Source organism: Lathyrus oleraceus, chromosome 5 (assembly GCF_024323335.1).
Source record: "Lathyrus oleraceus cultivar Zhongwan6 chromosome 5, CAAS_Psat_ZW6_1.0, whole genome shotgun sequence".
NCBI lineage: Eukaryota > Viridiplantae > Streptophyta > Magnoliopsida > Fabales > Fabaceae > Lathyrus > Lathyrus oleraceus.
Window position 1 is genome coordinate 508528534 of NC_066583.1, and position 12479 is coordinate 508541012.

Below are 12479 nucleotides of genomic sequence, written 5' to 3' on the forward strand. Positions count from 1 at the left end.
CGTGCGATACGTTCGGGTATGGGCTAAAAGTTTCTCCACAATCAATGCCAACATGTTGACCTGCACCATCATCTACAAGTCGGGCTTTATGCCTCTCAAAGGAACCGTCAGATTTTTCTTTATGTCTAAAAATCCACATAGATCTAATAACATTAACATCAGACGGTCGTGGTACTAAATCCCACGTCTCATTTTTAATTAAAGCATTATACTCACCATGCATGGCCATTTTCCAATTAGGGTCCTTAAGTGCAGACACTGGATTCCTAGGGAGGGGGGATTTTGTGACATGAGTGAGTAAACTGTAGTATTTTTTTTAGATTTAAAAATGTCATGTTGACTCCTAGTGATGGGTTTTGTGTTGGCTTGGGCGGTAGGTTGATATATAGGGGGGAGATTATTTTGCAAGGTATGATTTGATTGTGGGGAGGGGAGTGATGAGTTTAGAGTAGGGGCTGAATTTGATTCGGGGCCGGTTTAAGGGAGTTGTAGGTCGTATTGTTTGAGGGAGTGTATTTGGCAAAGGTGTGGTATGGGCCATGTTTGGGGAGGTGTTTGGTTTTGAAGGAGGGACCGATGAATTGTTTTGGTCTTGGGTCATGATATGGTTGATGAGATAAGGGGATAAGCCATTGTCGAGAAACGTGTAGGTAGTAGATTGAGGGGTGCGCAGCTTTGCATAGGGAAAGATGGACTCATCAAACAAAACATGACGACAAATGATTATTTTGTTTGTTGTCATATCGAGACACTTATAACCACGATGATTGGACGGATACCCAAGAAAGACACATGGTGTGGAGCAAGGTTGAAGTTTGTGGATGGTATTTGAGGGGAATAGAGGAAAGCATAGACAACCAAAAACGCGTAGATGAGAGTATGATGTGTTTTTGTTCTATAACATGTATAGAGGTGACTGAAAATTAATTGATTTACTTGGAAAAATGTTAGAAATATAGGTGCCTATTTCTAGAGTATAATGCCAAAATGAAGGAGGTAGAGATGCACAAATTAATAAAGTTTGAATAATGTTATTAATGGACCTTATTTTTCGCTCAGCTTTACCATTTTGAAAGGAGGTGTAAGGACAAGAGTAACGAAAAGATATGTCATTAAGTTCACACATTTTTCGAAAATTGTTAGACATGTATTCGCCACCATTATTATATTGAATTGTTTGATTTCCTGTTGAAATTGTGTTTTAGTGTAAGTTCTTAGCTTTTGGAAAATAGGATAAACTTGAGATTTTTGTGAAATTTGTCCACAAAAAATTTGAATAGTTATCCAGGAATAAAACATAATATTTGTGACCTGTTGAGCTTAAAACGGGAGATGTCCATACATCACTATGTAGAATATCAAATGGCAACAAGCTATTATTAAGGGAATTAGTGAAAGGCAATTTAATGTGTTTACCAAGAGGATATGAATTACAAAAATATGAATGTAATTTGCTGGAGTTATTACATTCGACCAATTTATTTTTGCGAAGAAAAGACAAAACATGTTCGCCCGGATGTCCTAGATGATTATGCCAAATTGATGGTGACAAAGCTGCAAAGGTGGATGGATGTTTGGCTTTATTTTTGGTCATGTGGTTGGTAATGGGGTAAAGGTCACCTTGGCTTTCTCATCTCATGATAGGCATCCCTGTCTGAAAGTCCTTCACAGAAAAATCAAACGGGTCAAATTCAATTGAAACATTGTTATATGTAGTAAATTTACGAACCGACACTAAATTTTTAATTAGATTTGGAGCGTGAAGCACATTATTTAGGACAAGAGGTAGGTGGGGGTTATCTAGATGTGTACTACCGAGACCATAAATTAGAACAGAATGACCATTTCTGACAATGATTTTATTATTTTTGCTCAATTTAAAATAAGACAAGAGATTACCTTGTGAGGATGTCATGTAAGAGGTGGCTCCGCTGTCCATGTACCAAGAGGGGTCTGGCTGAGCAAGATTGAGGGTGCTGAAAGCACTTTCAATGTCAGTAGGGTTGGGTATTAACATTGAAAGCAGCCTGTTGAGGTTTGGGCCCAAGAATTCGACTTTGTTGGGGCTTAGGACCAGTATTTGGTCTATTCCAATTTGAGGTTGGGTAAGGTCAAGGTGGGTAATTCAAAGGACCATATTGTTGCTAAGGTGGGTAATTCCATGGCTGCCACTGTTGTTGTTGTTGCTGCCCGTGATTTCCTCTTCCGGAATTTCGACCGCCACGATTCGATTTCTTTCCTCTATAACCATGATATGTCGATGGAGATAGTTGGGAGTTTGAAGCATAGGATGAAGTTTTGGGTGCAGGTTCGGTGGTCGGAGCTTTGGCCATGAGAGCGGCTGAAACAAAGGAGGCGTGTGATTCGCAAGCGGCACGCTGCAACATGGTTGATTCCTCGAGTTCCAGTCGTGACCGTGTTGTGGCGAAGGTGGGGAGAGGGTTTTATTGTTGTATATAGGTGACAAACCCAGCGTATGCATCAGTGAGACCGGATATCATTTTAAGCACCATTCGTGTGTTAGTGACTGAAGAGTCGACGTTGGCAAGTTGATCAGATAGAGTTTTGAGGCGGTTGCAATACGCTTTTGTCGATGGAAAATCTTCCAGGTTTGTGTTGCTGAGTTGATTTTCTAATTGTACAGCATGTGAATGCTTGTTATCATGAAACATAGCGGCGATGCGCTTCCAGCATTCTTCGGCAGTGTCATCGACGACGAGGATTGATTGGAGAATATCCTGCGAGACGGTTGCATACATCCATTGCAGTACCACCGCATCAAGCTGATTCCAAAGTTCAGAATCATTAGCCTTAAGGTCTGCTGATGCTTGTATGGCCTGTGTATCCGATGACGGGATGATGTGATCAAGTACGTTGTGAACACGTGCTTGCACCTTGAAGAGGGCAAACCATGAGAGGTAGAGATTAGAATCATTTTCCAACGTCAGCGAAATTATGGTTTTGACGTTGTTGATGGCGAAGGCGGAGTGGAAGTTGAGTTTCGCCGCCTGAGGAGGGTTGGCTTGAGAGGCTGATGAAGTGTCATCAGAAGTTTGGGAATGGGAGTTTGTTTCTGTCATGGTAAAACATAGGATTAGCGGCGGTGAGAAGGGTTTAGGTTAGGATCGTGACAAAACTGATACCATGTAAGTAATTTAATCCCTGCCTTTTCATTGATAAGAATACTCATTATATACAAGTATGACAGTGTCTATATTTGGAAGCTAATAATATACAATTATGATGTATAGCAATTATACTAATATTTATACTAATTATAGAGATATTCTAATATTAATCTCTGTCAAACTAAACTCTTTTGCAAAACCCTTCAATTTTATATTTTAGTACAATAGTATTGTTTAATCGAAATTGAACAATCCATCCGACTAAGAACTTTTATTTTATTACTTGATGACAGTTTAATATACTTACTAATTTATCAATGAACCACCTGAGGATCCTCCCCGAAAACTAGAGAAAAAGTTCAACTCATTTTCCTTACTCAAGACCCACTAAACCTTTCTCCTACTTGGAGAAAACGAAAAATATACAGAGGATCACATTGTTTCAAGCTCATTTAAACACTAATCTTTTAGGTTGGACAATCATTCAACAACCCGCAAAATTTCCACAAAATACACTCTATCTCACTCAAGACCTCCGCTTATCAATAAAACGGAATTTGATAAATATAAAATATTTTAAAAAAACTCCAACTAACTGAATGATACGGTGTTTTGTCCATTTCATAGTTTCAAGTTCTAAAAATGAGAAGAAGAAAAAAACACAAAGTGTCAAAGATGGATATAATTCTTGCAAATTATAACAGAACCACATATAATCCCTTCTAGCCGCAACAAAAAGCATACTTAAAAATATCGAAAAACTACGTGTATATAGAATTGAATTGAGTACAACTAAGACACTTTCAATATCTATTATGAAAAGGAAATACCATAACAACATTTGCATCACCAATTATGATATTCATGCATGGTCGTTGCATATAAATAGCTAAAAGGATTGAGTTACTCATAACAACTATATTTTATTAATTAAGTACTTCATATTTTAGGATGGCAACTAATAGTTAAAGCAACATTATTTAAATCTAAAGTTAAGATCACATCCACCTAATTTCTCTTAGATAATTTTTCAACCAAGTATACTTGGAGGTGTCTGAGAGAGACTTAGATCCGAAGCTTTATCGCAGTTAGTGTTCTTGTGAATACCTTTATTATCAAGTGGTTATCGAGAGAACTAGGCTTAGCTGAACGAAACAAAAATTCACGTATGAGTACTGGTAACTTCATTTACGTGTGCTTTCTCATGTAGTGAACCACTTGATCTAAAAATTTGCATCAGCAGGCTTTGTTACTTGAGGACAACCAGCGATCTAAGTTTATAGGAGTTGGTAAGTGGTTTTTGTCCATTATTTCTAACCATTTTTACTTAGTATTTTACCAATTTTTATCCGATTTGTTTTTGTTTATTGTATTTTATGTTTTGGTTGTGTTTTTTTTTCAGGGTCTAATGAATGTTCAAGGTGAAAAGGGATCGAAAACAAGTGAAACATGGAAAAACGTCAAAAATTAGAAATTCATCATACAAAATACAGGGGGTTGTTACGGACACCTGTAGCAACTACTGCGGCCCGTAGAAGCAAGGCCCTGGAGTCCCCCATTTTAATGTTTGTAGTACATGGATCAGAGGTCTACTACGGTCACCCGTAGCAGGAGGACAAGACACATTTTATTTCCTTCCTTTTTTAGACCGACTCTCATATTTTTAGACTTTTTGCATGTTTAGATTGGTATATTCTTGATGTAATGACCATTGAACAAAGAGATATTGATCCAAGTTTAAGTTTTTTTATAAAACTCATAGTTGGTTATGAGTTTAGGGTTTCCAGTTTTTATTTTGCAAGAGTTTCTACGTGTTTTCAATTGTCTTTGTACTCGAGTTTCCATTAGAGCATTTAAATTAAAGCTATCAATTCATATTTTATTATTTGTTTTCATTGAAATTGCTTGTTTATTTCAATTGTCTATTATGAATTCATCTATGAACATTGAATTGGTTATGTTTTTCCTCACCATGAGTGAGTAATCCACTAGGGACTAGGAGTTATGGGGATCATCTTATAACTGTTTGTATGATCCGTCACATGTCGATTACGAAAGTATTTTGTCAAAATTTATTTTAAAGCATGAGTCCATGCATTCCAACCCTTGTACGAAAGTAAAGTGCTCTCAAGTACTGACTGTAGTCTAAAAGGATATGTGTCGGTACCGGAGCGGAGGTTTTAATTCAAACAAGTCCAATACAACGAAAGTGCTTGGATGAATTTGAGAAAGTTTTATAGCTGAGCAAAAGTAACGAATCCTTGACAAATAATCTGGTCGTGCAAAAGCAGACAAATTATTCGCCAACGATAAGGAAATGCACTGGCGAAAGCAGGTACTTCCCACATTTAAATATTTTCTATAAGTTATGTCAGAACTCTTGTAATATAAGTTACTCGGATTATATGAACGTGTTATAGTGAGAAACATACCCCTAGGTCATTTTTGCCTCCATTGTGATTTAAGTGATTTTCTAATTAAGCTATTTTCATATAAGTGATTTTTATTTAAGTTGTTTTAACCAAAACTCATATTATTGATTCCTATATATATACATTGAGAGGACAGAATTTAGTACTTAAACCATTGGTCTATGTGGTTCGATAATTGTGTACTACTTTGCACAGTCGTGCACTTGCGGTGTGTCAATGGTTTCTTCTGGTACAACCATGTTTATCACCCCATGGGGAACCTTTTTCTTCAAGGTAATGCCATTTGGGTTAAAGAATGCATGGGCAAATGATCAAAGGTAAATTGTGGATCTCTTCCATGACATGATGCATAAAGAGATAGAGGTTTATGTAAATGAAGTGATCGCCAAATCCAAAACCAAGGAAGATCATATTGTTAACCTACTGGATTTGATTGTATGCCCAAGGAAGTTCATGAATTAAACCCTACTAAATGTACTTTTGGTGTCAGATCGGGAAAGTTGATAGGGTTCATCATCATTCAAAAGGAAATAGAAGTTGACCCATAAAAATTACAATAAATTCTAAGAAATTTCATTTCCTCACACAGAGAAAGAAGTTTGTGGTTTCTTAGGAAGGTTAAACTGCATCTCCTGATTCATCTTACACCTTACTGCAAATTGCAAGCCAATTTTCAAGTTGTTGCACAAGGACCAATCTGTTATTTGGAATGATGATTGTCAAAAGGAATTTGAAAGGATAAAAGAATATTTTCAAGATCCACTAATATTGATGCCACATGCCCTAGGGAAACCCCTTATAATGGATTTAACATTACTCGACATGTCAATGGGTTGTGTATTAAGATAACATGATGAGACCGGTAGAAAGGAACATGAAATTTTTTCCTTGAGCAAGAATTTCACTAGTTGTGAGGTAAGCTACTCATTGTTGAAGCAAACCTATTGTGCTTTAACATATGTTGTTCATCGTTTTAGGCAATACATGTTATGCCACACCACTTGGTTGGTGATAAAAATAGAGCCAATCAAGTATATATTTGAGAAACCTACTTTAGCTGGTAGGATTTCTCGTTGGTAGATTCTATTATCATATTATAACCTCTTATGTGTTACACAAAAAGCCATCAGAGGAAGTGTAGTGACAGAATATTTGGCTCATCAACCTATAGAGTACTACCAATCAATATGGGTTGAGTTCATAGATGAAGACATAATGGTCTTAAGAGAGGAAGATGAACCTTGCAACAAAGAAAAATGGACCCTCGTATTCGATAGTGCTTCTGATTCATTATGTCATGAGATTGCAGTTATTTTGATCTCCCTAAAATATAAATTCATTCCCTTTACAACAAAGTGAAGGTGGCAAGAAACACAAGAAAGGGGGGTCTGAATTAGGTTTCTAAAAACAAAATATTTTTCAAACCAACTAAATAAAGAAATAACACGAACAAGAAAAATAACAAAGATATTTTTATACTAGTTTGTTGTTAACAAAGCTACCTCCAGTCCACCCTACCAACTTGATTTCTCCTTCTCAATAACGACTTAATCCACTATACTCAAAACCTGATTACAGACGCCACAAAGACAAACCATCTTTGTCTTCTTAAGTTTATCAGACTAAAACCTAGTCACGCAAGGAAAACCACTCAAACAACTTTGAGATTTACAAGTGTGTATTTACAAAGAATGCTTCTAAGAAAGCAGATTGACATAAGTTAAATACAATGAATATCTCGTATAATAACGAGCAATAAATATGATTTGTTTACAAAGACTATACATAGAAAATATTTACTTCAGCAAAAGCGTGTGTATGAGCGTAGTTTTAGCACAATGAATTAGCAACATCTTTAATTATTTCAAGACTCCTTTATATAGGCAGTTAAAAGATCCGTTGGAGAGTAAAATTTAAATAGAAAATTTCAGTTGTCTCTTTGTGTAATAGTTTGCATATATGAGACAAAATGGTACAATAGTATTGTCCTTAGCCCACAAAATCAGCGTAGTGTAGGGAAGGGTGACCCTGTATTGTGTACTATTTTTACGATGCAAAACCTTTTGATCTAATCTTTTAATATTAATAGGCTTCTGATGAAATGATGTTGAAGCATGCTTAGAATGATCAAGAGACTAGTTAACATAATCTTCAAAACCTCGGTCTTGGGAGTCTTGACACAGTTCCTCAAAACCTAGTCTTCAGAGTCTTCAGATCTTGTTCTTCAGAATCTTCAGAACTTGAGCATAGAATCTTGAAGTCTGACAATCCTTCAGAGGCTCTTCAATCAGAGTCACAGTCATAAGCTTTAGCACAAACATTCATCAGAACCATTGCCTAAGAGCTTTCTAGAACTTGACGGCATCTTGTAAAGCACTTGTATCTCTTCATAGTCAGAGTGTGTTGATTCCAGAACCTGATGATGTCACACGTCAATGCTTCAGATTCAGAATCTTTTATTAAAAGCTACACACTAGATAAAAACCATTATTTTACAAAATTGTTCTCTAAGAAACAATGCAATGTTATCATCAAAACTAAAAGACGGATACAGAATCAAATCTTATTCTTACAATCTCCCCCTTTTTTATGATGACAAAACCTTGTATTTTGATGAACAATTTTTATTGGTTTAATCACATAAAAATATCAGAGCGAGGTTTGTAAGCTCTCCCTGAATTTTATACAATTAAAAATTATTTTTCAGCTTAGAATATCAGAGTTAGGTTTGCAAGCTCCCCCTGAATTTAAGAATTCAAATAATCTTAACACATATAATATCTCAATCAATGTGAAATAAATAACTTCCCATAAGGAAGAAGCTTGGTTGTTACTATCTTCCTATAAGGCAGAAGTTTGGTCACTATCTTCCCATTAAGGCAGAAGCCTAATTTTAATGGTTGAAGTAACTTCCCTAAAAGCAACGGCTTGGGTACAAAAGTATTTCATTTAGAATCCTTGCTTGAGTTTAAGAAAGTATGTATATCAATCTCATCATAGAGCATGATTTGTCAGAGCTTTCATATCATGATTGAATTCCTCATGTTTGAGTGTTATCAGAACTTGAATACATCTAGTTTAGAGCTTGTATACACCTGGTTCAAAGTTTGTATACTCCTTGGTCAACCTTGATCATTTGAACTTTGTTCAGAATAAGAATATGTCTGGTTAACTTCAAACTGCTTAGTTAACTATTCAGAACATAAGCCTGATTCTTAAACATAAGCCTGGTTCCTATGAACTTGATTCAACTTGCTTGATTAATGCCTTGGAACCTGAAACACTTGGTTAACATGATGAACTTTTTCAAAGTTCTCAGAATCACCAATGTCAGAACATATAAAGACATGTTTGGGTTTTAGAATGGAATTAGATATATCAAATGCAGAGTCATTCTTTCTCCCCCTTTGTCATCATCAAAAAGATAAAATAAAAGACAAAGTAAACCAAGAATAGAATTTCATTTCATTAAATAGAAAACTAGGTACATAAATGAAATAGAACACAAAGATAACACAAAGTTTTAAAAAACTAGGGTTTATAAAGGGTGGTAGTCTTTATAAGATCTCTCCAAGCAGCCCTTCAATCTTTGGAGTCTTTTCACCCTGATGCTTGAGTCGCTCCTTAACTTCAGAATTCTCAACTGTCATATGCCCTAAAGTCTTCAAAATGAATGCATCTGTAACCACAATATTATTGAGTCTAGAGCTACTTCTAACTTCAAGAGAAATATCATAAGCAACCATGGTATTTTTTTCTGGATAAGGTGGTGGATTCATTACTAGAGCAGGAAGCAGAAGTGTTGAAGGAACCTTCTGAAGTAAAGGTTCAACTATACTAGAGAGTCTTGCATGGAAGTTCCTTTAGGATACCTTCAAGCCTGCAATCTCCAACTCTTTAGAGCTAACTTCTATCCAACTTCTGAAGTTGTTGGTCAGAGCACACACCTCAGAGAGTTTTACGTTAGAAGAACAAGCCTTAGAGAGAGAGTGAAGTCTGCCAGTAGCTTTGTGTTTAAACTGAGTCAACAAATCATCCAAAGTAGTAGGAAGAATGTTGGTTTGAACGGAATTAGATCAAAATAGGCACAGGAGTTTCTGCTTCGGACTGTGGTGACTTCAACTTCTGATTCGGACTGTCTAAATAAATCATCAAATTCCTCAGGGTTTGGGTTAGGTTTAGATTGAATCTCGGTATCAGAGGAAATGTAAATGGTTAGATCAGAATAATTAGGGGGAGAGGGTTCATTGTTTCTGAGTCATTCCATGAATATATAAAAAACAGGTACACAAATGGGTTGGTAGGGTGGAATTGGTGGTGTGGGTGTGTCTTCTGGAAAGGCACGGGCTTCTGGCATGATTAGGGGAAATGAAGTGGGTATGGAAAACTCTGAGTCAGATGGATGGCTATTTATATTAGAAGGTTTGGTAATGGGAGTAGTTACAAAAGTGGTACATGCATTTAAAGTTGTTGTGTGACGGTTGTTATGATTGTTGATTCAACAACGGTTGGGTTAGGTATAAGGAGTGTGATAGAAATGGATGGCATGGATGTGGTGATTGTTTCAAAAATACTAGAGGATTTAGGAGGAGGGGTGGTTATAGTTCCAAAAGGAATGTAAGGTGGTGAAGAGGTTTGAGGAGGAACAGATGAAGTAATCATAAAAGAACTAGCGGAATAAAAAGAAGTCTCATTCATAGAAGACTTGCCATGATTCCCAGAAGGAGTCATGTCAAAAGACCTATCAGTCTCATAACGGACAAATTTTTCTCATGTGTCTTTCAGAATGTTGAGTCCATAAGTCCTATCAACTTTGATGAGTGTTGTGGCAGATTCAGAAGGTCCTTCACCAGAAGATATAGGCTTCCCTTTCCTTTTTAGAGAATACACATTAGCATGGGTTTTCAAAAGTTCCTCAAAGACTAATACATTCTAAGGACAACCCTTTTCTAAACATTCAGCATTGTAATGTTCCAGAACCTCCTTAGATTCTTCTTGAGAGAAGAGAAGATAATCATCCACTGACATACTTCTAGAACCAACAGATGCCATGTCTAGAAGTTCTAAAAGGTTAACAACATTTGCGATTAGGGACATGTTCTTCAGAGTATGCCCACTGAAATTCTTCCCAATAATAAACTCAAATTCCTTCATCATTCCGGCATCCATAAGCTTCTAAACCAGTTTGCTTTCAAACAAGATATCAGAAATCAACCTACCCATAGGCATCCAATTTCTCATCTTGGCACCTCAATTTCTTGTTTCCTTAACCATTTCCCTCAGATACTTGAAAAGCATTGAGGGCAAATTCATCTTGTCACCGCATGACAAATAGTACATCATGTACTTCTGATCAGTGTTGATGTAATCTTGAGAATTTGAAGAAGGTCGAAGATGAATTCACCCAAGAATAATCTTGAACTAGATTCTAAGATCTTCACGAAGATTTTTAGCATTTGATGAGGCCTTTCCACTCTTAAATATGACTTTTGAAATATCTGCAATCTTATTCTTCTTCGTGATCATACCTAAACATCATATCCTTCATCGAAATCTTATCGATCTTAGGATTATTATTTTAACTAATTATGATCATTTACTTTCTTGTTGATCTAAGAACCAACATACCATTTGGCGACGATCATTTACTTTCTTGTCGATTTGAGTATCAGTATTTCGGATGATGACAATCATTTACTTTTATTGTTGATCCAAGTGACAAATTTTGGATGATGATGATCATTTAATTTTCTTGTCGATCTAAGTATCAGTATTTCGGATGATGGGGATCATTAACTTTTCTTGTCGATCTAAGTATCAGCATTTCAACTAAAGACGATCATTTACTTTTCTTGTCGAATTAAGTATAAGCATTTTGACTGAATACGGTCGTTCACTTTTCTTATTGATATAAGTTTCAACATTTATGATGAAAATGATCATTTATTTTTCTTGTTGATCTAAGTATCAACACTTAATTTGAAGACGATCATTTAATTTTCTTGTCGGTCTAAGTATCCGTATTTTGATTGGAGATGATAATCATGCCAATCAAAGCATCAACATTTCGGACGAAGACAATCATTTATATTCTTGACATCACAATTTCTTTTGTTTTCTCATCAAATAAAAAAATTAGGGTCCTTTATCTTTTACAACGATTATTTTAAGAGCTATGTCATTCATATTCTCTAATTAAATATAATTAAATAGTGGCAACTGTGTTACCCAAATTTTGCCTAGATAACTTAAGTTGTTTTATTAATTTTTATCACTTATTAATCTCTTTAATTAACCTCAAAATACAAAATAGAAAAAAAATCAGTTTTAGTCTTTAATTTGTACCTATCACCACATTTACCTTTTTTTAGTTCCATCATAAAATTGCAAAAAAATATATATATTTAGCATTTTTAGTTTATACTAGCAAAATCACCAAATTTTGAATTTGAATCTTAAAATGCTAAATGACAAACTTTGCGCCCTTTAACTTTACTCAAAGACAAGTTAGAAGGTTTACCAACAGTAATTTTCAACATTAACCTAAAAGCATCTTTCTCTTTGGAGATAACTTTCTTTCACTTTCTCATTTACACTCTTTTTGCCTTGTCATTTTGTTTATGTGTCACCTTGCTTGCTTCATGTAGATCACTTAAGAAAAAAAATTGACAACACTTTTACCGCTCCTAAGTTTTCATTTTTTTCATCTCTCATTACTATCTCAAACCCAAGCAAGTTTTTCTACTTTCCCCACCTAAAACCCTAACATTTTAGTATAAATAGAGGTCCCTTTATAAGAAAAAGGGGTTAAGTTTGGAGAGTGTAAGGAAGTTCTAGAAACTTTGTAGTGAGAGTTGAGAGAATAATCCATTGTTGGTCATAAAAATAGCACTGAGATCCTCCATCATCAAAGGTTTCT

At 35.6% G+C, this 12479-nt stretch overlaps 1 protein-coding gene across 1 annotated transcript; it reads right to left on the reverse strand.

Annotated features, from left to right (window-relative positions):
• Positions 1-2444: 2444 nt before the first annotated feature.
• On the reverse strand, positions 2445-3080 carry LOC127081664 (uncharacterized). Its single transcript, XM_051021897.1, has one exon. The coding sequence runs from the start codon at positions 3078-3080 to the stop codon at positions 2445-2447; it is 636 nt and encodes a 211-aa protein (XP_050877854.1).
• Positions 3081-12479: the final 9399 nt, after the last annotated feature.

Coding starts and splice junctions, on each gene's coding strand:
- LOC127081664 (XM_051021897.1), bottom strand. CDS start 3,080: ATGACAGAAACAAACTCCCATTCCCAAACTTCTGATGACACTTCATCA.